This window comes from Canis lupus, chromosome 29, assembly GCF_048164855.1.
Source record: "Canis lupus baileyi chromosome 29, mCanLup2.hap1, whole genome shotgun sequence".
Classification (NCBI taxonomy): Eukaryota; Metazoa; Chordata; class Mammalia; order Carnivora; family Canidae; genus Canis; species Canis lupus.
The window spans coordinates 40,046,536-40,073,675 of NC_132866.1; the positions used below are offsets into that span (position 1 = coordinate 40,046,536).

General features: G+C 48.6%; 1 protein-coding gene and 1 long non-coding RNA gene across 2 annotated transcripts in view; one reads left to right on the forward strand and one right to left on the reverse strand.

Annotated features, from left to right (window-relative positions):
• Positions 1–27,140, forward strand: part of DRGX (dorsal root ganglia homeobox) — a 32,319-nt gene that overhangs the window by 2,483 nt on the left and 2,696 nt on the right. The window contains exons 2-5 of the mRNA XM_072804747.1: positions 1,878–1,975; positions 2,853–2,954; positions 5,860–6,038; positions 6,121–6,233. Of these exons, the coding sequence (XP_072660848.1) occupies positions 1,878–1,975; positions 2,853–2,954; positions 5,860–6,038; positions 6,121–6,233 (492 nt within the window). The remainder of the gene's footprint in view (positions 1–1,877; positions 1,976–2,852; positions 2,955–5,859; positions 6,039–6,120; positions 6,234–27,140) is intronic.
• On the reverse strand, positions 18,195–21,869 carry LOC140620618 (uncharacterized). Its single transcript, XR_012020356.1, has 3 exons — positions 21,708–21,869; positions 20,930–21,328; positions 18,195–18,772 (listed from the first exon to the last, which is right to left on the reverse strand). It is a non-coding gene; the product is annotated as an uncharacterized lncRNA (long non-coding RNA).

Here is a 27,140-nt window from a genome sequence, read left to right on the forward strand (position 1 = left end):
ACATGCACATTTTATTACACTCTTAACTGTACTGGTATCATTATACACTTTTTTTTTTTTTGTCAAAATGGTGAAAATAGCAGTTTATGGTTCTGTTTTGTTTAATTACTGGCAGGGTGTAACATTTTCATATTATCAACATTTCTACTTCCTTTTAAGTAAAAAGCCTCCTCATGTTTTCCTCTTTTCTTATTAATTTGATGGTCCACTCAGTCTTTTTTAGGGTTCAATTTGACACACAATGTTTCACTTGCAGAAATTACGTGCATACGTTGTGGAGCAATTGCAAGCCAGCAAGTATAAGTTAGAAGGCTGAGGCAGATCATGTTTGGAGCATCTCAGAGTCTGCATTCCATCCTCACCAATCAAAGGGAGATGATTTGATTTCCTGCAAAATAATGTAAATAAGACTGCTTTGAGGCTGTCCCTTTGAAGTTTCCAATGAGCTGGAGAGAAATCTTTGTAACTAGGGCTTTGAGGAAGAGTGCAATTTGGACAAGATGACGGAAGGGAAGGCTTCAGGAGAGACTGGTATCGTGGCCAAGGATGTAGCACTGGAGAGCAGAATAATAAGTAGGAGGGACCCCCGTTAGTAGACTGAATTTTAAAAAGTCCAGAGGATCTTGCTTCTTTGGGACTGAGGTCTTTCTGAGGGAGATTGCCTGTGTGGCTTACTGGCTTCTAATGCCAAACATGCAGTGCTTCTGAGACCAGAGCCCACAGCAGGTACAGCATTCACTGGCAATTGGGCACTCACTCGTTTGTTTTTCTAAGAAGCCATTGTAGACTGTTGAGTAAATGGTGCATATTTGGAAAAAAAAATCTGGATGCACATTTGGGGCAAAACTCTGCTCTGGCTTTTATATGAGTTTTGGGGACTGCTGAGGAGGACAGTGGAAAGAACACCTTTCTTTTTAGGGAAGGGAGAGCAATGGGCCCTTTATGAGCCTGGCCAGAGGGTGGGGTGCTCTTTGAGAGTGGCTCTGCTTAAGTCTGCTTGGAATTCAGGACGCTAGCTATTAGTGCAGACCTCTTATTAATGGACATCTATATAACAGATCCACTATGGTGCTGATGAGCTGTGACCAACAGTAATTAATATTAATTTATAAACTTCTTACCTCGTTGTGTCCTAAAGTTCTGGGAGAAATGTGCAGTGAAAGCTCTTAATGTTTTTTCTCCTCTCCCACCCCCAGCAGCCTTGTTGTTTATAAGAAACAAGGGAAAGTAAACTAACAGGTGAGCACATGGGAAGTGTGGAGGCTTCCATGAAAGAATCTGAGGTAGGGGATGAGATCAAAGCACATTGGATGCACGTACAGCTGGAAACCAAAGGGCAGGTGAAGGCTCTGCCTCAAGCCAGTGATGCTTCCCAGAGTAGAGTCCAAAATTTCACAAGAAGCCGATTTGACCTTTTTGGGGGAGGAAGGTCTTCACCTGCCCTATGAAATAAACAGAGTTGATGGGGCAGCCTGGGTGGCTCAGCGGTTTAGTGCCACCTTCGGCCCAGGTCGTGGTCCTGGAGACCCGGGATAGAGTCCCACGTTGGGCTCCCTGCATGGAGCCTGCTTCTCCCTCTGCCTGTGTCTCTAGCTCTCTCTCTCTCTCTCTCTCTCTCTCTCTCTGTGTCCCTCATGAATAAATAAATGAAATTAAAAAAAAAATAAACAAGAGTTGGGCCTAAAATCAAAGGTTATTGGGTGAGAGAGAGCATGAGAAAGTGGAAAAGAAGGGACCCCCACGAGATCAGCAGAGAAAGATGCCATTGGAGAGACAGGACTCTACCTGGAGTTATCTCCAAACAAGCACGTTTATCTGGGGTCGCTGTGAAGACAGGGAGGCCCTCTGCTCAGGCTGACTCAGTTTGCTCCCAGTAGGTACTGCACCCTTTGGCAATCACTCTCCAGGAGACTTCGACGATGGCTTTCTGCGCAGGAAGCAGCGCCGGAACCGGACCACATTTACTCTACAGCAGGTAAGGATGGCCCTCCCTTTCTGAGAGTTAGCTACTTCCTGCCTCCCAAAATATCAGAGTTGGAGCAGCTCTTGTTTGTCTTTTAAAATAAAGCCAACTATGGAAACTGGATCTTTCTGTTTTCTTGAACACTTTATGTGTCAAGAAATCCATTTGAGGAGAGGGCAGATGGACCTTATGATCCCAGCTAGGAAGTGAAACGGCGATAGTGATCACTTGCATTTGCCTTAGGTTGGTAGTTGGGGAAACACTTCCACATCAGAAATGTCATTTGAACCTTGAAAAATGCGGGTAGATAGATAGATGGGAAGACTGGGGCCCAAAAAACTGACTGATTTTTGGAAGGTATCGCCGTCCATAAATGGAAGGGCTACAAGTGAGACTCTCATTCTCTGTTTTCTGGACCTGGGCTCTCTCCCTTAGATCTGTGCAAACTGGAGCTGTCAGGAAGGTGGCCTGAACACCTCTAGGTAGTTTCTGTGGGACTGACATAGTGAGGGCGTCTGCAAGTTGTTTCTGTTCCCCCTCTGTTCTATGGGGAAAGCTGTGTGGATTGCTCTGATTCCTCAGGCCACCCTCAGAATCTTTGATACCTAAGAATATATTTACATGTAAAAGCATCTACGTATCTGTGCTTCTCATTTTATTTCTTGGATGAGCATGATACCTCGTTATTAAGTCTTAGCCTCTAAGATATCCATGGTTAAAATCTGAATTCTGTGGCATCTTTTTGAAGAGCTCTCTTCTCCCTCTTCCTCCTCTATTTGATCTGTGAAACTACTTCCTCACCCACTCCTAGCAAATGTGAAATATGCATATGCTTCCTCTCACCTTGCCACAGCCTCTCACCAGTAAATATTTTTCTTCCTTTCACTAGCTGGAAGCTCTTGAGGCAGTTTTTGCTCAAACACACTACCCCGATGTCTTCACCAGAGAAGAGCTAGCCATGAAAATAAACCTCACAGAAGCCAGAGTGCAGGTAAACCTTCTTTTTAATTATTTAACTCTCTCGTATTAAAACTGGCAAACTTTTTTTTTGACATCATGACGGCAGAGTGCACATTTGGCCAAAGAAAGCAAATGAAGACTATCTGTCATTTTCATGGTGCACTTTAATAACATCAACATAATGTGGAATATTAGATTAGGTTGATTAATCGGTCATTCATAATTAACTAGTGATAATGTTCTACACTAATTTGTCCGCGTCTCTAAGGTACTAAATTACATCAATGCACATCCATTTCCTTGCTTTGGAAAAAAAAAAAAAAAAGCTGAGATGCTATTCTCAAAGCAGCTCTGACTGCTCTGGGGTAAGGCTGGTCAATTGCAGAGAACTGTGTTTTCAGATGGGAACAGGGTAGGATCTGCTTTCCAGAAATTGCATCATGTCCAACTTTTCCCCTGTCCGCGGACCCTTTCAGTGAAGTGGATCCAAAGAACATGTGCAATTTAAAAATCTTTAAAGGGCAGCAGCGAGGGGGCTGCCTCCAAGCTGGCCCTCGGTGACCGTCTCTAAGCAGGATTTCTTTTTAGAAGCCACACAGTGATTACGTTTAAGTACACAAACCCGTGGAGCCCAGCAGATGTGCCCGAGCGCGGGAGGAACAGATTCGCAGAGCCGCCTCTCCGGGAGAGCTATTCTTTGAGCACAATTATATATTCATTTTATTTATGGGGTTTCCTCCATGCTGTTTCTGTTCTTTTTTATGTAGGGGCTTGGGGTTAAGACTATGCAAAGATCTAATTGTAGGAAATATAATAGTTTGCTTTTGGTTCCCCTGGGTCATGTTAGTATCTCTTAAAAACCAATGGCTGAAGAGAGATAATGGAATTCTGGGCAGTAAATTGGGGGTTGTAAACAAATTATTTCCCCTATAATCAGATTATGTGATCCTGATTATTAAATCTGAACATGAATCATTGGTCATATGCAGGCAAATTAAACTGATTATTATTTGGAAATGAAAATCTCCTTTGGCCAGGATGCTGTCTATCCCTTCTTTTTTTAATGCCAGCTTGCCAATAGCTGCCTAAAGACTGAACTGCAAATTGAGATAAATGACACAATTATTGAGCATTCAGAAGTGGAAGATCATAACTTCTCCCTGAAAGGTGCAAGGGTGAGATAGGGGTGGTAACAATTAAGGCTGAGAACTGTTGTTCGGGCTGTTGTCAGCTATTATGCAAACAGACAATGGCTGTGAAGCATTTGTTTAGTGAGCTTCCATGTGGGGACTTGGGCTTCGGTGGTGGCGGGAAGGGAGCTGTGTTTACATTTATATCTCTTGCTCATTCAAATATGATTAATGTTCTATAAAGCAGGGTCTTAATCGAAGCTGATGTTGTCAAACAATAACTAAATAGGGAAATAAACGACTCCATCATGCTCTTTCTTCAGAAGCAGGCGAACTGTCAGTGCAAAGTCATTAAAATATGATAATGAAAAATAGCTCAATTAAATGTTGTTATAGCTGTGACCTTCATTCAATTAAGACACAAGAAAGTGTCTGCATTTTGCTTTGCATTTAACTGCCCTAAATTTAGAATATAGATAAAATCATTATTCAATGGTTGCTGATATGTGCAATTAAAAGCCAACTCGATTAAAAAAAGAAAGAAACTGAGTTAAAGGAGAATGAAAATTCAGAAGTGGCGGGGGGGGGGGGTGGTGGGGGGGGGGGGGCTGACGGAGGGCTCAGCCCTGGGACCCGGGCTCTCTCCTGGGCCGGCGTGAGATGGGAGGAGGAAAGGATGCCCGGGGGAGTGGGAGGGAGGTCTAGCCAAGCCTTTTTTGAAAGCCAGGAATTATCTCCCAGGAGATGAGGGAAGAGGTTCTGCTGGATAAAGAGCTGCAGGATTGCACTGACCTCTGGGAACATCTTGGGCCCCGCCTGCTCGGCTGCCGTGAGGCGGTCCTTCTGCATGCAGATATTGTTGGGATTGCCAAGGCTTGGAGAATTCCACACCAGCCTCTAAGAAGGCACTTAGAGCAGGTGAATCACAAGTGTCTTCCTAACCTGATGATGGCAGAGATAAGGGTACTTAATGTTTCCCGGGTGACTGCTGTGTGTTGGGCACAGTGCTCAGCATTTTCCGTGCATCTCTGTGCTAACAATGTTCAGGGGTGGCCACCGTTATTACTTCCATGGAGTTCGGATCTGGTCCTTAGCCCAACCACTGGTCTTCAAATGTGGGTCTGTCACTTACCTACCACCTGCCTGACCTTGGGCCGGTTAATTAGCTTGTCTGCTTAGTTTTCTCATCTGTAAAATGGGGCTAGGTCTACCTGCCTTAGAGGGTTGGGGTGGATTCTAAACCAGATTCACACTAAACCAGGGCTGATTCCAGAGTCATTATTTCTCATGGGTGCACTGGGCTGCCGGTCACAAGCTTCATGATGTGTCAGAAATGATTTTGGGGTTAAATCGCAGGTCTTAGGCCAGACACGTTTGAGTGCTCAGGAGGACCTGCTGGAAGAGTGAATGAATATTTTTGGTGAGGAAACCCCAGGGCAGTGTTTTGCAGACTGCTTTCATGATGATTCCTCCTCCTGCCTCCCCCCAACCATAGAAGATACATTTCACATTAAATAAGGGCACTTGAATACATGGAGCATTTCCACATGATAACACTTGTGCCCTTACTGTGGGCAGAGCATTTGGATACTTTCTATGATTTCACCTTCATTAAAAATTCCTGTCATGCCTTCTACCCATCTTTGGGTCTGAAGCTGCAGTTCAGAGGGCACTGCTTTGGGAGCTCTTTCAGAGAGAGGAGCAACTGCTGCAATGTACGGAACCCAGGCATTTGGGTTTGGGTACTGATTCCCTCCTGTCTGATTTTCTGCCTTCATTGGATGTGCTTCTCCCCTGGGGACTCAGGTTTGGTTCCAGAACCGACGGGCCAAATGGAGGAAAACAGAGAGAGGGGCTTCTGACCAAGAGCCAGGAGCCAAGGAGCCCATGGCAGAGGTGACGCCACCACCTGTGAGAAACATCAATTCCCCACCCCCGGGGGACCAGGCCCGGAGCAAGAAGGAGGCCCTGGAAGCCCAGCAGAGGTGAGGTGGTGGGATCCTGGGGTCTGGAGGCATGGTGGGCACACAGGGCTGGGACTCAATGTGATTTTCTTTTCTCTAGCAGCCTGGGGAGAACTGTGGGTCCGACGGGACCTTTCTTTCCTTCTTGCTTGCCGGGGACCCTCCTGAATACAGCCACATATGCCCAGGCCCTGTCACATGTTGCTTCCCTGAAAGGTAAGATTTGTGTCCTTTGGCTGGCAGGGTGGGGCTGGGGTTATGCTGGCTTGGCATTGTTTCCACGGGGTCGTGGAGGTTGGCTGGCCACTCTGTTTTCCCAGTCCCACCCATCAGCCTTACACCTTGGGCTGGTGCAGCACCGTCTCTCCTGTCCATCACAGCCAGGGTCATGAACAGCATCTGTTCCCCCACATGCTATCTTATTTGATTTCTACATGGCCTGAGATGATAGGCGTTACTGCATCAGATGGGGGATTGTCTGAGAGGCAGTTGTTTCACAGGGGACCATTCTGGGTTCACAGGTTGCTTTTTCTCATTGGTGACAGTCTTGGGTGTTAACCTGAAGCTCCTGGCTGAGCCTTGATGGCGATTGTCCCAGGTCCCTCTCTGTGTGTGCAGCGTGCCCACCCGCCTCCCTGGGGACTGCTGATGTCAGAGGTCTGAACCATTAGGACTGGTGATTTTCCAGGATTGGCTCTCTTCTTAATAACAGCTCTTGTTGTCTGATGTTTTGTCAGGCCCAGAGAGAGGAACTCCCTGGGGACTTCTGGGGCATCCCCACTGGATGAACATGCCCATCCACTGTCTCTCAATTCCTCCTCCTCCTGTGATGAGGCCAGGCAGCTGTGCCGGCCCAGAGTGGGGCTGGGTGTCACGGTGGGTCTGGGGCAGTGACGGTTAGTGCTATTCTTGGGGCTTCTCTGTCACAAGAGGTCAGGGAGGGGGACGTACGGGTGTAGGCTGTAGACTTTCTCCTGATGATAGACAATGGGAGAGTCCCCTCCTAGAGACTGCCCTGTTTGTTCTGCATTAGGATCTGGGGTCTCCTGCCCTTGAGGGGACCCTCTCCAGCTGGTAAGTCAGACACACACGCACACAAACATGCACACAGAGTGGCAATCTGCAATGCAAATGTGGTTTCTGGAGGCTGAATGAGGACATGAAAGAACTTCCCTGGGTAGTCTCCAGAAGGGAGAGAAAGGCATTTTAGGCATAGGAAACAGCATGTGCAGAGTGCCAGGAGAGGGGAGGAGAACCAGATGTGTTTTGAGAATGGTTGGTATGGTGGGTGCCCATGGGAGAGTGCGCAGAGATAATGTGGAGGTGCCTGGCAGAGCCAAAGCTTGAAGGCCCTGAAAGCCATGCTCCTGGGTTTGGATTTTCTATTGTAGGGGGTGGGGCTGGAGGCCCAGAGCCACTTCTGAGTAGTCCAGGTTATTGGGCAAATCCCCTCACTTAGATAGCTGGCATGCGTGGATGAGGCTCACCTCTGTCCAGCTCTAGGCCCCGTGCCCTTCCTAATGCCTCCTTCCACTCCAGGGCCCCGGGGGCTCCAGAGGCCATGGAGAGCCCCCCACAGAGGGGCCTTGGAACAGGATACAGTAGGCTGATAGGGCACTACAGAGGTGCAGTCCCAATTGGAAGGGGCTTCTGGAAGGAGATTACCAGTGGAACTTGGGTATCATTTAAGGAGCTGGTCTGGCAGAGGAGCAGTCCCATGTCTGTCTGCCAAATCCTCTCTGCTTTGGTGGGGGCCGGCTCAGCTCTCGAGAGTAACCATCTCTTTTATAAATATTCTTTGCTCGCCTCACTCCAGCCTCATGTGTTATAGGTGATTGCTGTGTCTCAACTATGGCAACCATGGCTGGGCTCCCTGGCCAGCCAAGGTGGGGCCCTGGCAGAGGCCTGTGGTGGCTCAGGGAAGGGAGAGAAGGCCAGGCTGCTGAGCAGGGAGAGCAGGACAGTGTCTGCCACTGGGAGGTCCAGGGCAGTGGTGAGAGGGAGATGGAGCTAAGGCTTCTGTCATCTGAGTTAGGACCCAAGGCAGAGGCAGGGGCTAGTGGGAGGGACTGGTAAAGGTAAATCTCTCACCTCCTTCTTCCTTTACTGGTATGTACCCCTCTCCAGCCCTTCCCTAAACTTTTCAGGCTGGGCTCTGACCTTGGGGCCCATTTTGTGTCTGCCTCATTAGAAACAGACTTTCCAGGGCTCCTGGGTGGCTCAGCAGTTGAGTGTCTGCCTTCAGCTCAGGGTGTGATCCTGGGGTCCTGGGATCACATTGGGCTCCATGCATGGAGCCTGCTTCTCCCTCTGCCTACGTCTCTGCCTCTCTCTCTGTGACTGTCATGAATAAATAAATAAAATCTTAAAAAAAAAAAAAGAAACAGAACTTTCCTTTGATGCTGCCCTTGTTAAGGGGGTTACTGGGGGTGGAGCTTGGGATGTGCAAGTGCTGGCACAGGTGACAGAAGTCACAGTGTGTTCACCACACCAAGGAACATCTTTGTGTGTCATGGTGGCATGTGTTTGGGCAGCCTGTGCATCCCCATGGGAAGTCCCTCCTGACTGCGGCCCTGTACTGGGGCAGGTGACATGCTCTGGTGACAAGCAGTCAGTGAGCGAGGTATGTGTAGGCATTGTCTTCACCAGACACCAATGAACTCTTGCCCACTTTCCTTGAGGTATATAGCCCTTGTGTCTTTATGTCATTTTCATAGTTTTTTTTTTTTAAGATTTTATTTTATTCATGAGAGACAGAGAGAGAGGCAGAGACACAGGCAGAGGGAGAAGCAGGCTTCCCGCAGGGAGCCTGATGCAGGACTTGATCCCAGGACCCCAGGATCATGACCTGAGCCAAAGGTAGATGCTCAACCCCTGAGCCACCCAGGTGTACCAACATTTTCATAGTTTTGAGAAAGGCATGGGGAGAAGAGACATTTCTCCACTGCCAGAGACAGGTATTTGAGGAGCATGTTAAGGGGCATTTTCAAATTTAGGCTGGGCATAGGTGGGACTGGGGGTGGGATTGGGGAGTGTTTGCCCACTCAGGGGTCAGTGGCTGCTCAGGCCAGCTCATTGTGGCCAAGTGGATATGTGGACATGACATTGCCAGAACTATTGAAATTCCTGGAGAAGTTGGAAATCTTTCAAATTTTTATTTGAGCTATTCCAATCTTTTACATGTGATCTCCAAGGCACATCATTGGTCAGAGCCATCCATGGCCTGCCATTTTGCTCCGAGATAACAGCTAGTATTGGATTGGGGATCTTTGCTCTCTAAAAGTGCCCATCCCCATGTGGTGGCATGTCTGAGAGTGAGGTGTTCTGAGCTAGAAGTCTCTGAATCAGCTGGTCAGAGCTTCTTGGCTCTAGTCTAGGTGGCCTCAGCCTTCCCTGGAGGTGTGCTTGGGGCACCCAGCCTTGGCCTCAGGACCTGGGTAACAAGTATGTACCCACAAGTCGGCTTCTAGATACTGTGGGGTTCGACCTCTGCTTGCTTTGTGGAACACTTGTTAAGTGGTTTGGAGAGAGGACAGCTTTTGACTTCTTGCCCGACTTCCAATGGCCTGACTCAGGGCTAGGACTTCTGGGCTTTGACCAAGACTCTTTTACCTTAGTGCACCCCCACAGGGGACTGGGCAAGCAATGTTGGCAGAGCTAGTGGCCTGAGCTACGCTTCCCAGAGGGTACTGGCCAACCTGGGGACTGCCTCACCTAAGTGGGAGGAGCTTCTTGCCTGTTGGTGCTAGAAGGCACCTGTCTGGACTTCTCAGCCCATGCCTCTTGTCACAAGTGAGAAATTGAGGCTCAGAGAGGGGAAGTCACTGGCTCACACATGGCTTCTTCAGCTACATCTCCCATTTGGGGTCTGGGCTGCCCTCCACAGGATCCTGATGTGCCCTTTCCTCTAGACACCACATATTCATTCATTCCTCTAGATGGTCACGTGTTGGTAGGACCTTAGACCCCTACTCTCCTTTTCCCTAGCAAGTGAATCCACTGGGTGTGAGCCCTGGGGAGGGGTCTAGACAAACCCAAGACTGTCTGAGACCAGGACCATTGTGAGCTGAGCACCACAGCCCCTTCCAGCCCAGAGATCCCAACCCACTTCTCCAGGCCTGTGGCAACTTGCAAATAATCCAGAAGAAAGAAATCAAATTCAGTGTCGGCTCCCAGACTCGAGCAGTGCTCGTGTCTCCTTCTCCAGGCCCTGGGGTCCTAGTGGGAACATATGGCCCTGGGCTGAAGACAGTAAGTATCTCTGGTAGGCCACCGAGGTTCTGGCCCAACCCTAGACAGCACCAGGGTGCCCTTCCCCTGAGACTCCAGCCATGCAGCTCCTGACCAGGGCCTGAGGATCTAAGCCAATGCTGCCCTGTGCTGCAGCCAACAGCTGGCCAGCATGAGAAGGAAGGGCAGGATCAGTTCCCCCAGGGGGCACACAGAGCACCTCCCCTACTAGTCCCAGAGCTGACTGCCCGGAGAGCATTATATATAGTTGCAAGGTGAAGGACTCTGAGTTGGGGGTCCTGATCTTTTGGTTTCAGGCACTGTTATGACAGATGTGAAGTCCTTGCCTGGGAAATGTTAAGAGAGCCTCCAGGGGTGTTTGTGGGAGAGCTTGGGGGATGTGGAGGTACAGTTTGCTTAGTTCCTTGAGGGCTGTATGTCCTTGAATGTAGTGTTATGGCTATTCACTTGCCTGGAAATTTTTTGACTTTGAATGTGTTCTGAAACCAGGAGCGCTGTTGGAATACTGGCTGTCAGCTCCTTGAGCAGGCTACACAGGGGGAAGGGACAGGGCAAGCAGGGACATGAGATGTAGAGGACATGGGCTCTGGGAGCCCCCACAACACTGGGCTCCCACAATATAGAGCTGTGAGTGAGGTGGATGGGTGGAGCCCTAGAAGCTCTGTGGCTGTGGCCCAGAGCATGCCAGCAGATGTAGACTCCACTTCTTTTGTCTTAGGATTATGGTGGGGAAGCGGCCCAGGAAATATGAAGGAGAGCAGGTTTGCTGAGCTCTGGCACAGACTGAGAAGTCAGTAGCAAACTCTAGAACGTGGTTTTCTTAGGAAATTAGAGGGAATAATTTTCATTCCTTGGGGAAATGTGGAAAGCTGGGGTCTGGGGTTTGGAAGCAGCTAGAGAGTTGGGGAAAACAAGACCAGACAATATTTGTCCAGTATTTGGACAATCTACACAGCTCGGAACTGCCTGGGCCGTGAAGCTCGGCTCGATGGTTCTGCTTCAGACCAGGGAGCGAGTGCAGAGACTCTCTAGCGCTTGGCCCTCTGCCGCAGCACCATCATCCCGGCCCCAGGGTTTGGTCAGGGAAGCTAAGACACAGCTCCAGGGCTGGAGTACTGAGGATGCCCATCCAGCAGGCTCCTTGTTGAGAGTGGCTGAGGTAGTGTGTGCACGTGTGTGTGTGTGTGTGTGTGTGTGTGTGTGTGTGGCTGTGTCTGGATAGATCAGCAGGGCTACTCAGGCAGTAGGGAGCCAGGGAAGAGTGGGGGTTAGGCTGGCACCCTTGAAGGGCAGGAGGTCATGACCCCTCTGGGGTGGTGGGTCAAGCAGAGTGCCCATATGTGGGAGTGTGGCCCACTAGCCTCCAGGCTGTGCCCATCAGGGAGTGGGGCAGCTGGCTGCCTCAGGCCGGGGAAACTGCCCCCTGGGGATAGAGCTATGTAATTGAAAATCAGGCACTTGTGGGGGTTTCCTCCTTTAATTATCCTTTAATTATCAAGCAGCCGACCAGGACAATGGCCTCAAGCAAGTGGCCTGCCTGGTATGAGTCCTCATCCTTCTGTTTGTTCTCTAGCTATGTAAACCTGGAGAACGGTACTGGCAGTCTCTACTTCTGCTCCTCATCGGTAGGATGGGGATCTAGATCCTAGGACTGAAGTCATAGAACTGAATGGGGAGCACATGAGCTAGAACATTGGAGGCTCTTGGAACAGTGTGTGGTCCATGAGAGGTGCTCTGTAAATACCGTCGTTATTCACCAGATCCCTCGGTTCTCTTCTCCAAGTCCCTGGGTCCCGCTCACCTTCAAAGGAGCCAGTGAAATGTCTGTGTCTCCAGATGTCTCCCATTTTTCTCAACTTTATTGCAGCTGTGACTTATCTTTTCCTTGTACCCTTTATTGTTCCAAATTCGGCAGTGGGTTCCTTTGCCCCTGGTAGGGTTTCCTGGGCAGGGCCCCTCTTCCTTCCCTGGGACTTCATGGGCAGTGATGTTTTGTACTTTGGGATGGTTGGAGAGGACCCATCTTGGCTGGGCATGCAGTTATAGTGTGTTTCCTTATTGAGTATTCTCAAATAAAAAGGCAGCAGAATCCTATCCCATGCAGGGAGGGTGTGCATCACAGTAATGGGTGTCCAGAGAAAAAGCCTTTGCAACACGAAGAATTTTCCTGCACTGTCTTAATGGCCAGCCTTGTGTTCACAATTCATTAATGCAGAGGATGTTATTAATGGCTGAGGGAGGCGCTTGGGTTTGTTCCGGGGAAGTGCTGGCCACAGGACGAGCGCAATGGGGGCAGGAGAGCCACAGTCAGCGGAGGCCCCCTCTCTCTGGTGCACTTAGCCTGGTTGCCTCTAACCTGTGATTCGGAGATCTGGGTGTGAGGTGGAAACTAATTACAGCTGCCCTGGGAGAGCTTTCTTAATTGAGGCCACGCTCACGCTGGGGGATCACAGTCAGTCTCCTGCTCTAGAGGAAGCATCCGGGCCAGCATTCCCAAACTGGAGGGGCCAGGGAGGAGTGGTGGGCAGACTTTAGGGCAAGGAGGGAATGGGGGCGGCTCAGTCCCTGGGGTCATGCCTGAGGTCGGGGAACAGTAGCAAAGCAAGGGAAAGAGGTCTGACCTCTTCTGACCTTCCCTCCCCTCCCATTGCTTCCTGGGGAGCTGACGTGGGATCCCAGGTTGGAGGGGCTGGAGGCAGACAGCCTGCTCCCACCCCCTCCACAGATCTGTGAGGCCTGAGGAAGTGTTATGTGCCAGGCACTTGCTCAGCGTTGGCATGCAGTAGGTGCTCAACAGCTGCTACCAATTGGAGTAGCAGTCCTGGTCCTGTGCCATCTGTGTGAGGACGGAGCAGGGGGAGGCGAGAGGCAGGGTGTCCAGTGCTGGGGCAGGGTCTGGTCACATCCTTCCAGAGAACAAAGGCCCCTTAGGTAGTCAAGAATGTACCCTCCCTGCTTCACACTGGCCTTGGCCTTGGGCTCAGGCCAAGATAAAGTGTCCAGATCTGGGAGTGCAATGCCTTTATTGTCCAATAAACATCTGCCCACCAAGGCTAAACTCTGAGCTGGAGGCAGCCTCTTCTTTTTCCAGCAATTCCCCTCCATTCCTCTTTAATCACCTTTTCCGAGATGCCTGGGTGGTACAGTGGTTGAGTGTCTGCCTTCCGCTCAGGGTGTGATCCTGGGATCCCGGATGAGTCCTACATCGGGCTCCTTGCAGGGGGCCTGCTTCTCCCTCTGCCTGTGTTTCTCTCTGCCTCTCTCTCTCTGTGTCTCTCTGAATAAATACATAAAATCTTTTAAAATCACCTTTTCCTTTGTGTTGTGGCTTAAAAAAATCACGTTAAAAACATTAAAAATTGTTTAATTCTGAAATATATATTTATTAGAAAAATTCATAAAACATGCATCTGGAGTTTAGTGACCCATTTTAAGCAGCTATGTAACCACCCTCTAGGACTTTGCCTGCATCCCAGGAGCTCCCCAGTCCTGGGCCCCTCTCTCTTCCTAAATGAGAGCACTGCTGACTTTTATGGTGACCTAGCTTTGCCAACGACCTAAGCAGACGTTCTGAAACACTGTTCTTTAGACTGGACTTTTTTGAACTTTACATAGAAATGAAATCATACAGTACAGATTCTTTGTGTCTGCTTCTTTGGCTGAGCATTGTGTTTGGGAGATTTATTCATGTAATTAGGTTCAGTGGTAGATTCTTTACGATATGTGTATGATTAGGCCATCTGCAGATAAAGACAGCTGGTCTCTTCCTTTTGAATCCTTTTGCTTTTCATCTCTTTTTCTTGTTTTTCTTGTTGGTGCCAGCCAGAACCCCGAGCACAGTACTGTATAGACATGGTGACAACGGGCATCCTTGCCTTATTCTAGTTCTTTCATAGCACCTTTACTGATATAATTCACACACCATACCATTCATCCACTGAAGTGTACGGCTCAATGATTTTTAGTATCTTCGGTGAGTTGTGCAACCATCACTATGATCCACATCAGAATGTCTTCATCACCCTGGACCCATTAGCCATCACTTCTTGCTGCTCCCAGGGCCCCAGCCTCAGGGCACTATGAATCTTGCTGTCTCTATAGGTTGTGAACACTTTTGCTCTTGCTACAGTGGACTTATTATACGAATAGAATCATATGATATGTGTTTTTGGTGGCCAACTCTGGCCTATTCTTGATCTCAGGGTTTCACAGTCATGTTTGTCATCTTTTTGTTTTGTTTTGTTTTAGATATTCTTTATCAAAAAAGATATTTGCATCTTGGTTTTCTATGGGTTTTATTTTAATTATTATTTTAAAAAATCATGAATATGAATGAATGCTGAATTTCACTGAATACTTTTTCTGCTGCTGTTGAGGTGATCACATGATTTGTCTTCCTCAATGTATTAATACCGTAAGTTACATTGATTGATTTTTTAATGTTAATCCAACTGTGCATTCCTGGAATAAACCCAAATTAGATGTGACATGTCATCCTTCTTATATAGAGCGGATTCAGTTTGCTAGTTCTTTGTTCAGGGGTTTCTGCATCTATGATCATGAGGAAATTGGCTTGTGATTTCCTTAGAATTTCCATTCCAGGTGTTAGTATTGTTTTACTTTACTGCCAAACTGAGTATAATAAAAGCAGCAGTAGTACTGCCCAGCTATTTTATTATCTATCCTGGTTCCCAGGACTGGCTGGGCTCAGCCAGGCAGTTCTGTTGCTGCTTTTGCCTGGGCTCTCTTATGAGGTTACAGTCAGATGGCCGCTGGGGCTGGTATGTACAACATGGTGGCACCTCCTTGTCTGGAGTCTTGGCAGGGATGCTAGGAGCCCAGGAGCTCCCTTTTCTCTCTTCCCATGGTGAGCTTGGGTTGGGATTGAATGGTGGTTGATTCCCAGGAGTGGAAAGGCAGAATATGCCAGGCTTTCTTAATGCTTAATCCACAACAGGCACAGTGTTACTTCTGGATGCATTTTATTGATTTAAGCTGGTCCTAGAGCCAATCGAGGCTTGAGTGGAGGGGACTGCTCACAGGTGTGAATGCTAGAAGCTCAATTCATTGAAGGCCCTCTTCAGAGGCTGAGTGACACAGATGCCGAGGATACTCTGACATCATGATTTGAGTTGAGGTGTTTGTCTTTGAACCTACCTTGTTTCCTAGTGGTGACTACAAGCCCTTTAAGGGTGCTGGCATATCTGACTCACCTCTAGGGCCTTCCAAGCCACTCAGCCTCAGCCCCAAATACAGAGTCTGATGCAGAGTAAATGGTAGTGAGGTTTGGGTAAACAAGGAAAGAAGGTCATGCTGCTCTGAGTGTGAGAGACTGGCCTCACTTGGGAGACTCCAGTTTACTGGTCCTACCCTGCAGTGCTGGCCACCTGTTGCACCCCACAAACAATAGGACCCTCTTGTGCTTAATTCAGTACCATTGAGTACCCCACTTTGTCAGGCCTGAACCTCTCTGGTGATGAATCAGACACATCCCAACCTTAAGGGATTCACAAGTCATGGGTGGGCTTGGAGAGATAGTCAACAAAGAATTCTATCTCATGTGACATAGTCATGTGTTCCTATAGAGGCCAATAAGGGCAGGCAAAGTGTTGGGGAAGTCCTGAGGAGGGAGGACATTTCTCCCCATAGGACTAAGGAAGCCTTTCCAGAGGAGATGTTTCATTTGGGCTTGAAGGGAGCATAGGAGTTACCCAGTGGGTAAGAGGACTCCAGGTAAGAGAACAGCATGAGCAAAAAGGCATTGAGGCAAGCAGGCCTAGTATGTTGAGGAAAGAGAAAAGCATGAGGTTGGATGGCGCCACATTCCCGGGAGAGGATGGCATAACCTCAAGGTGAGCCCAAGTTCTGGATTCAGACTTCCCATGGCCCAGAACCATTTCCCTCTTGTCATAGGGTCAACTTAGGGAAGACACCAGTCTTCTCTTCACCTGTGACATGAGGATCATGATGGCCATACCCAATATTGCTTGTGGTCAGTACAATATGTATCCATGCCTGGCACATCCAAATGTCCAGTATGTGCTGGCAATAATTGTTAGAGTTCTGCTGATGGGGTTGGGAGGTCACTTGGTATCTAATTAGGGCTTAATTTTGGACCTCTGGGGCAGAAAGTCTTACTTCCTGCAGGTATTTGCTCCTCAATGGGAGAGCCTCTCAGCCTGCAAGGCACATTTTATGAGGTCTGAGGTATGGGCAGATCCAGGAAAGTAGCAGCCCTTCAGGGGCCTTTGGCTTGTTTGTAAAGGTGTAGGTATTTGGGGAGCAGGGAACCCGATGGGGCAGAAGGTAGTCACTGCTTATGGGGAAAGTGACTGGGTCAGCCCTAGCCTTCTCCATGACTACTTGATGTCAGGAAGACAGGGGAGAGAATCCCAACACTTAAGATTTGTAAGGAATCTTCTTAATGAGTGGGTTCACATTCCAAGATATAGTGGGGAAACTGAGGCCCAGAGAGGGGCTGGGACTGCCCAAGGTCATGTAGTACATCTGTCAGAAGCAGGACAAGTCAGAGACCCAGGTGTCCCATCGTCCAGCCGCCCACACCCTGTATTGATTCTGTTTCCTTTACAGGCACCTGCTGTCATTCTCTGGCTTTAAAAACTGCAACTCACTTTCCAGAAGCCATTTCCTATGGGTGCTGATGGGTTTGCCCTTCCTGCTAATCAATGGGGCCCTGGAGTGCAGGGAGCTGAGCAGAAGGTTTCTGGCTTGTGCCCAGAGGCAGCGGGAGAAGCAGCCTGCCTGTCCAGAGTTTTGGCTGCCACTCGAAGGAGGGTGGGCAGTGCTAACTGGCACCGGGCTGCCCAGAACGCATGTCCCTGCTGCTCCTCTGGTTGTGCCAGGGTCCTTGGATCTGGGTGTTGTCATTATTTGTTTGCCCCTTCGAAGACATCCAAGCAGAAAGGAGACCCTGGTGCTGGCTCTGAGACTGTCATGGCACAAGGAATGTTTGGCTGGGCTGCCTCCCATCAAGGAGCATTTGCTGAACAAATGAGCGGCTGTCATTTGATAGTAGGTGTACAAGTGGTAGGTGGAGTTCAGACAGGGGTGGGATCTAGCATCAAGTCTAGCAGAATAACCTGACAAATTAACCTGGGGATTTTGACATTAATCAGATGGAGCAACTTTGCCGTGAGCCCTATTTCTCTCCATGAGGTACTGAGGAAGCTTAGAACCTGGGAGAGGGTGACTCTGAGGACCTAGAGAGAATGCCAGCTCAGTCAGGAAGGAGAGACTCTCCCTCCCTTTCTGCCTTCCTCATATATTCACAAATATTCAATGTTTACTTTCAAATGGGACATTTCAGTACTGGCAGCAGAAGTATAGGGGTGAGAGGGGTGAAGGCGCTAATGGTACGTTTGGAAGGTGCACTGGGTACAAAAATAAGCACAATTCATGGTAAAAGGCAACATAAACCATAAGATGGAGACAAAAGAAAGCACATCAGGGGTTCTGAGGTAGAAGACATTTGGGTAGGAATTTGACTTGATGCACTTGATTATTGGTGAGTACCCGAAGCCACAGCATCTAAGAATCTGTGCTTACATATGGTGGGCACTTACCAACACCCCACTCAGACAATCCTATGAATAACAAGGGACTGGTCTTAGGAATCACAAAATAGAAACGATCTATCTATCAAAAAGCAGGAACTATGTGTGTTAAAGATCTCATAAATCCACTTATTCATTTCCTTGTTCAAATCTGTTACCCTTAACCTGAACTTTCAATAAGAAATCAGTGTGCATGAGCTTTGCTTGTCACCAAAATTATAGTTCACATGCCTTTATGATGAAAATGTGCTATTGGCAGAGATGGGATAGAGCTAACTTAATTTTTCCTGTCAGTCTCTGTAGTAGATCAATTAAACTGCCAAGGAGATCAAATATTTCAGACTGTATTTATTACATTAAGTATTTATGTTCAGGCCAAGCCTTTAAAGCATGATGTCATATAGGAATGTAGGCCGATTAGATCAATTCAGCAGAATTTGCTGTAACTTAATGGAAATCTAATTGTGTGTTTTAATTTAGTGTCCAGGAGGTAGTATGTTCTCCAAACAAAACCACTTTCAGGCTTCATTTAGGGGCCAGATGGCTCTTGCACAGACGTTGGTGATGGCACACGTTGGTAGGGCCGCAAGGAAGAGGTTGTGTTGTTTTAGGGGGTTTGACTGCTGGTGGGTTGGTCATACCTCGTGCAAAGGGACTCGCTGACCTTGAACCTCACAGAACAGGAGATGGGCCGAGGGCTCCCGGTGGGTTTTCCATGCTATTTTGTCCACCTCATGTTCATTGGTTAGTGTAGGCTGAGGCCACTCACAGTTTTGGAGTGTTAGCTGAATGCTGAGGACATGGCCCTTCTTCCTTGGCTGTATCAGTGGGGCTCTGTTCTAAAGGAGAGTATCTGTTCTCATCATCTGAATGGAAGAAGACTGGAAATCACAAGTCACCAAAAGGACACCATTTTCATGACAGTAACACCTGGTCAATATAGAAAGGGTGGAAAATACAATAAAACACAAAGAAAATTGTAAAAGTCACTCATAACCTTAGTACCCAGAATCAACCACTATGAATATTTAGTATTAGTACATTTGTTTTCTTCCCATCTGTAAACGTATATCTCTAATGAATTTATATATTTTATAACTTAGAAATTAAAAATTTTAAGCCAAAAAGTTTAAATTTATCGATATTTTCTACTAATAAATTTTTATATGTATTTTAACTGATGCCATGTGGATATGGCACATGGTTGTACATATATGTGTGCATATATGTACTATGTGTATATACATATGTATTATGCATACATGGATCTGTATGTACAGCACATACCTACATGTACCAAACTGGGATCATATTGACTCACTTATTTCTCAACAGAGAGAGAGAGAGAGAGAGAGGCAGAGACACAGGCGGAGGGAGAAGCAGGCTCCACGCAGGTAGCCTGAAGTGGGACTCGATCCCGGGACTCCAGGGTCATGCCCTGGGCTGAAGGTGGTGCTAAACCTCTGAGCCACCTGGGGATCCCCCCTACTTTTTTTTTTTTTAAGATTTTATTTATTTATTAATGAGAGACATAGAGAGAGGTATAGACACAGGCAGAGGGAGAAGCAGGATCCCTGCGAGGAGCCTGATGTGGGACTCGATCCCAGGACCCTGGGATCACGCCCTGAGCCAAAGGGAGATGCTCAATCGCTGAGTCACCCAGGTGTCCCTCTCAACCTACTTTGAAAACTTAATATTTCATTATTATATGTCATCATAGTTTTTTCACAGCACTAAGTATGCTTCTATAATATAATTCTGTCATAGCTTTCGTGTGTTCTCCGTGGGTGACTATAACTTATTCAGTCAGTTCCCTGTTATTGGGCCATGAGGTTGGTCACATTGTTACCATTTGCCACACTAGATTGACTTACTCTGTAGTTAATTTAATTTTTAGCCCGTTCATGATTTATAGGTTTTTGCTAGATTAAAAAAATAGGAAAAAAAACCCCTAGAGCCCCAACTCTGGAAATCTAGTAATTAAAAAGATGACATTTATTTTTATTATTTTTTAAAGATTTTATTTATTTGACAGAGAGAGAGAGAGGGAGAGAGAGAGAGAACACAAGTAGGCAGAGAGGCAGGCCGAGGCAGAGGGAGAAGCAGGCTCTGGGCAGGGAGCTTGATGCAGGGCTCGATCCCAGGACCCCAGGATCATGACCTGAGGCGAAGGCAGATGCTTAACTGACTGAGCCACCCAGGCATGCCCCAAAAGAGGACACTTTTAAAGTTTGTTTGTCTTACTCCCCAAAATTCTGTTGGCAGAATTAGCTATTTTAGTTTGTGGTCTGATAGGAAAGGCTCAGCTGAGGAAGCAGGCCAGGGTGGCAGCAGGGTGGCAGTCGGGCATGGGGGACAGGCACCGAACTGGCGGCTGCTCCTGCTCCCGGGCTGTGGGCTGTGGGCTGTGGCAGAGCTCCCGGCTCGTCCTGGGTGTCCTGGAGGACAGGGGCTGCTCACAGGGCCAGCTCTTCAGCTGGTGGCTGACATGAATTGGAACAAGTTGGTAATTGGAACAAGTTGTGGGTTGTGACTTAGAATCACCCTTTAATTTCTATGGGGTTATGGAAATAGTAACTGTTTGAGGCCTTAGTGCTGGGTGTGCCATGGAATGTCTCACAGAGGTGCTTGTCTCACTGCCCCCCACAGACAAGGAGCCCGAGGTGTGGAAAGATGGAGAGAGACCCCTGTGCCCGGTGAGCGGTGGGGCTGGGGGTCACACGTCAAAACCCTCTTTCCTCCACCTCAGAGGCAAGCTGCATCCGCTTTTCAGGCCTCAGAGACCCCCTGTTGTTGTTCTCACTTTATGGAATCTTGATAATGGGTGACTCGATTTGGGGGTAGACTTTTTTCTCGAGGGTCTTTGTTACCTTCCTGATGTAATAAAGGGGGGTGCTCGGGCTGGCTCAGTGTCTCCCCATCACTAACAGTCACAGGCTGGGGCAGTTATCTTAGCATACGTGCTGCCGAAGCGAGCACTGCTGGGGCGGTTATCAAACAACTTTCAGACATCATCTCTTTGAGACAGTCCCTGCTGTGGGCCAGGGGTGTCAGGCCATCCTGGGGTGTGCTGCTTTCCTTGCTTACCCCGTACCAAATGGCTCCAGGTTACTGTGCATTCTGAGTCTTTTGGCTGTCGTAAATTTTTGTGTCTTTTCTCAATATTAGCCATCAATGAGTCTGCCATTAGCAGGCACATTTCTCTCTAGTGGGTGGTAGTCTTTGAAACTGAATGATTTATGTTAGAAGTGCACTTGAAAGAATCTCTAAGTACTTTGGTGAGATCCTTGAGTCTGGCTTTTCAGAGCAAAGCACATATGCTTTGGGATCTGGGATTTTAGCTGGTAACTACTGGTCCATCTGCCATCCGGAGCACTACACAGGTGGAGCTCTGTGGTGTCACTTCTGGTTTTCAGTCAGGGTCCGGGTTGCCGAAGCTGTTCGGGCAAGGAGGCCTTGGGGAAATCTGGCCATGCTATCGGTACTCTGGAATCATGAAGAAATCGGAGTTAGTTTTATGAGACTCTTATTTGTGGAAATAATATTTTTCTTTGTTAAAAAAGGGTTATAGGAGTTAAGAGCAATGCTGGTAGTAAGTTCTAACACCATCAATTGAAATTTTGAAAATGCGGTAAGGTTGGAAGAACGCAACTTTATAATTCACATCCCATTCTAAAACCACTTTTTTTATGCTGAAAGGGAGTTAAATAAAGCCCTTTCTCACTCAGTAGCCCATGTGCATGGTTCTCTAATGTTCCTTCAAGGGGGCTTCTGGGTATGATGACCAGGAACCTAGGAAGCCCTCTGCAAATGCATAGCATGTGATGGTAAAGAAAGAAAAACTCCTTTTTTTTTTTTTTCATACTTTTATCCATTGCTTCTGTTTCATTCCTGGCACGAGAGAGATAGAGATAGTTATCTTGTGCCCACTGTGCCCTGGGGTCAGCCCAGCTAAATAGTTTCATTTTTCACTTCACCCTCCTCCCTTCCTTCTCTCCTCCCCTCTCCCCTCCCTCAAGTCTGATGGTCTGACCATGACAGAGGGCAGAAAGAATTTATCCTCCTTTCCCCCGCAGGTTCCTCTGCTAAGGCAGCCCACAGCCTATGACGTTGCAGTGAGCTTACTGTGAGGTCATATTGACCACATGCTCCCCTGAGCCACACCCCCCTGTGTAGGGTTGGATCCTTGGGCACACATCAGAGACTCTATACCTTTCCCTGATAAATATTAGCATGTTAGATTTGTCTCCTTGTTTGCTTTTGATCTTGTCTGTTGTACAGATTGCTCTCTGGCTTGCCCATATGTGCATTCTGAATTGGCACATCTTCCATGTTCTCATCCAAGTAAGGGCAGGGCAAAGCGTGACTCCCAGTGGTTCCTCTGTCAGCACTCCTCGATGTGGCTGTTTGGACGGGTATGAGTCCACCTATAAGCATCAACCCCCTTTGAAGGATGCTTTAGCTACTCTTCAGACTTGAGGTGTAGATGAGGAAAAGAGGGTGACATCTCTCAGGGGCTGTGCACCAAAGAATCTTGTTGACCTGGGACCATCTCTCAGGTCACCTGCTGCCTTACAGTGGAAATGCCCACCCAACGGGCATGGTGCAGAGCATGGGGCAGAGGCCTGGCTCAAGGGAGGTGTACAAACCATGCATTGCTTCCTTAGCCAAAGACACAACTGGCAGGGTGGGTTGAATGCTTTAGCCCATGGATGTGAGGTGGTATGTAGCTGAGTGGGGGGTGCTTATCCTGAGGGACTTTGGAGGTTCTCACCCATTGGAAGAGCCATACAGGAGTCTCAACAGCCATGGGCAGTCCTCATGATCCTGATGACCTTGACCTGAACTCTTACAGTTTTATTTATAAGAATTTATTTTACCTTATTTTATTTTTAATTGTGATAAAATATGTAGAAGGTAAAATTGATCATCTTAACTCCTTCTAAGTATATAGTTCAAAAGGATTCAATATGTTCCTCTTGTGGGGCAACCATCACCACCTTCCAGCTCCAGAATTTTTTTCATCTTCCAAAATTGAAGCTCTGCCCACTGAGCAAGAATGTCCTACTTTCACCTGCCCCAGCCCCTGACAGCCACTGTTCTATGTCTCTATGAATATGCCCATCTAGGCATCTCACGTAAATGGAACCACGCAATAATTGCCTTCTTGTGACTGGCTTGTTCACTTAGCATAACATCCTGGAGGTTCATCCATATCGTAGATGTGCCAGAGTTTCCTTCCTTTTAAAGACTCAACAGTTTTCTTTCGTGTGCATAGTCCTGACAGTGCTAACTAACCAGAGTGTCCCAGAGTCGTCGTGTTCCTGGTCATCAGTTTCCCCATCCCTCCAATGTCGGGGGTGAACTAGATCATGTGCACAGACTTTGCTCCCTCCTGCAGCCTTGGTTTTGGGAGCTAATGTGTTTCTTTTACTCTTGAATCTGGGTTTTGAGGGCCAGGAGTGTAGTTATTGGTGGCTTTCTTGGGAGCCCACCTGCTGTGGATGTGACTGTGCAGGTGTAGGCTGTGGATCCTAGGGAAAGAGGCTCTGTTTTGTCCAAGTGGCACTTCTCCATCCTGCAGGTGGCCTATTCATCACTGAGTCACAGACCTTTTAGTTCCCTGCTTGACGCTTACATTGGAACAAAGCCTCACCACTGGAGGCAAGAATCAGCCTGACCAAGTTGAGCCTGCCTTTCTTGGGCTGGTCTGACAGGGGCAGGCTGCCCAGGGCAGATCCTGAGAACTGTGGTCCCTCCCAGGTCCCTGACAGGCCAAAGGTCCAGGCAAGCTCCCCTCAGACTTTTAGTACCTGCCCCGCTCAGGCTGCCCAGCCTCTCCCAGTCCCTCCTCAAATGTACCTCTTTTTAACATTCATTTTAAAATTAAAATTGTGTTTCTGATTTTTTAAAGATTTTATTTATTTATTCATGAGAAACACACAGAGAGAGAGATTGAGGCAGAGACACAGGCAGAGGGAGAAGCAGGATCCCTGCAGGGAGCTCAGTGTGAGACTCGATCCCAGGACCACGCCCTGAGCCAAAGGCAGACACTCAACCACTGAGCCACCCAGGTGTCCCTGTGTTTTTGATTTTTAAATCACACTAGTTGTAGAAAAGCGAGAAAAATTCTAAATAGATGAAAATGTCCAGTATTCCTACTGCTTAGGGCCTTCACCATTCTTCATATGTGGTCTCCTCAAACATATGCTCCCTTTGGGAGCATGCTGGAGGGGGTCCCAGTCCTTGGATGGCACTGGCACTGTCCCAGCATGTCCATGGCACTGGCACTATCCCAGCAGAGCCTGCAGCTCCCTACCGAGCTGTGACTGGTGTCTGTATGTGGCTGTGTTGAATGAGGGCCAGTGGGAGAAGTGGACTCGGGATCTGACCCAGCATAACTTTCTGCATGTTCCCTGCTTCCAGAAATGGCATGAGGTTAGCAGCCCACCAGGGGTGTGGGGCTGTGACATGGGCTCTCAGAATTCCCTGTGTAAAGTTGGCATTTGTGATTTGTCCCTGCATATTGACCCTCAGTCAGAATTGAGGTGGGAGGCCACAGTTGTGTTTTAACCCCTATTACAGCGCCGGAGCACTGAAACACCATCAGAAATTTCTGGTCCCACCTAAACAGTAAACTGGCAGACTTGGGCCAGTTACTCCTGGAGCTCAGTTTCCTTACCTGGAGAGTGGGGATGAGTAATGCACACCCCCTCGGGGTGGCCAGGATGGTGACAAGGGGCCACTGTGGGTGCTGGTAAAGGTGAGCTTCCCTTTGTCTCTGAGCAGGCTTGGAAAGGAAGAGAGACATCCAGATGTGCTTGAGGAGAGAGGAAGGTGTCCTGCCCTGGCATGGAGACCCGTGTCCCCAGGAAGGGAGGTGGGAATATCCCAGTGGATGCTGCTGGGGCTGTCTCGTGAGGGCTGATCTTATAAGTGGGCGCAGGGGCCAGTGGCTCTCCTCGCCTGCCTGCCTTCCTCCGTATATACTTCCCAAGGGCCCAGCCTGTTTCAGGCACTGTGCCAGGTATTGGGGACAGAGGGGTGAATAAGATAGGAAGATACTTGACCTCTTGGGAGTCTTCAGTCTCTTGGGGGGGGGGTCGGGTGGAGGGAGACAGACCACAAACAAGTCAACAACCTGTCAGCAATCCCCTACCATTGTGGCCGATGCTCTGGAGATTTGAGCAGAGTGGAATGTAGCCAAGGAGCCAACTTTGGATGGGGAGGTCTTGAAGGACCCCCGAGGAGGTGACGATCTAAAGGAACCCTAAAGAGAGAGAGAGGTGTGAGGAGAACATTCCAAGGCAGAGTGTGGGGCTCTTCACCCACAGACCGAGCCTGGGGAAGGGTCCAAGCTGGGGAAGAATGTGCCTTCTTTTCAGACAGAGGGACACAATGCTTGAGGAGCAGGCCCCCTGCCTGGTGAGGTCCAGCTTGGCCACTTGCTATTCACTCCCAATCTCCTCATCTGCAAAAAGGGAACTCTGAGCAATACAGCTCCATGTAGGCTCTGCTGTGATGCTCTGTGAGCCTGTGGAAGCATCCTGGCCAGCACATGGGAAGGAGAGTGCAGTGTGAGCCTGATCATGCAAGAGCTTAGCGGCTTAAAAGGAATTTGAATTCACTTGACAAAGGGATTTTGGTCCCTTGGTATACCCAGTCTCCAGTGCTGCTTCCTCCAAAGCTGATGAGCACTTTCAGAAAGAGGTGAAGGACTGGCTTAGTGGTCCCCTTCCTGTCAGAAGGGGAGAAAGATCGGCTCATCCACGTGGGTCCAGGGGCCGTGGCTGACCCAGGTCTCAGGCCTTAGGGAAAGGCACTAAGTCCCAACTGTCCTTGGCAGGGCCAAGGTGGTCCATCTCCTGCTCCCCTGGTGGGCTCTGGCTCTGGAGTTGGCCCAGGATGACTGGGTGGGGAGGGGTGTGGAGGCTGCTGGGATGTGCATCTCCTGCAGGGATCACAAATGCAGGTCCATTGCTTGTTCTGTCTTGGGAGCTCAGAAAGTCTCTCAAAGCATGTCATGCCGACAGCTGAGTTTATCCACCTGGTCTGGGTGTGAAATCTGTGACTCTTGCCCCCAGACCTTCCTGTGATAGGCAGCTGGAACCCATGGGTGTCCCTCAAGGACAGGGGTGGTACCAGGACTGCTGAGTACTGTTTACTTCTCCCCTCAGAGCTCAGATGGGAACAGGACCACAGGATTCCATGGTCAGACTCTCCCCATCCTCCTCCACATTCACACACACACACACACACACACACACACACACACACACACACACCATTCTTTGTTTGCTCCCATCTTAGGAATGGCAGCTCCATTCATGTGGGTGCTCAGGCCCAAGCCTAGGTATCATGTGTGAATCCTTCCTTTCCATCACCTTCCTTGTGGTCCATGAGTGGTCCGTGCAAGCTATACCCTTCCCCATAAACTGGAATCTGGCCACCCCTCACCTCCTGCTCTCTAGCCATGTTGTGCCAGGCCACTCTCCCTAGGACTGCTCTACCCCACTGGCCTTCCCACCTGTCCCCGATGTAGGTAAGCTTGTGACACACTCTACTCCAACCTACTGAGGCTTCCTTGTATTGAATTCTGCTCAGGCTGCTGGGCAGCCTGGACTTGATGGCCTTGATCCATCTGCTCCATCTCTCCCCTGTAATCTTTGGCTTCCATCAGTCAGAACACCCTGCTGCTCCCTGAACAGGTGACTTCTCTTCCGATGTCCATGCCTTTGCATTGCTCTCCTCCTTGGCTGCATGCTCTTTCTAGACGTTCATGTGGCTGCCACTCTGACGAGTTGTGCTCAGGTCTCTGCTGAGCATTGTGTTCCATTCGTGTTTTCTGGAGCACATATTACTGTCTACCTTTGTAGCAGCAACTCAAGGGCTCCAGTATACCTTTCCCCTAGAACTGTACTCCGTGAGGTTGGGTCCTGCTGCCTTATTCCTGCTGATTGTCACTAGGGTGTAGAACAGGGCTGGGTGCTCATGGGATAGTCGTTGAATAAATGCACAGTTGAGGATGACCCATGAAGAGGGACTTTCCTCAAATTGAGCCTGCAGAGGGGTGGCTCACAGCATTCCTGGGCTGGTTTATGTACTGCTGGCCAGCATGCTTGGGGCCAGGCACTTGCTCCCAAGCCCCACTCCGTACATGGGACCTATGCAAAGTGCTTTCCCAACTGATTGCTTCAGAGGTTCTTAAACCTCATTTCACCATGCCCTGAGGGTCTCAGTTAATTCTTCATGACTCTCTTGGGCCATAAGAAATACCCAAAAGTTTTGTTCATTAAAT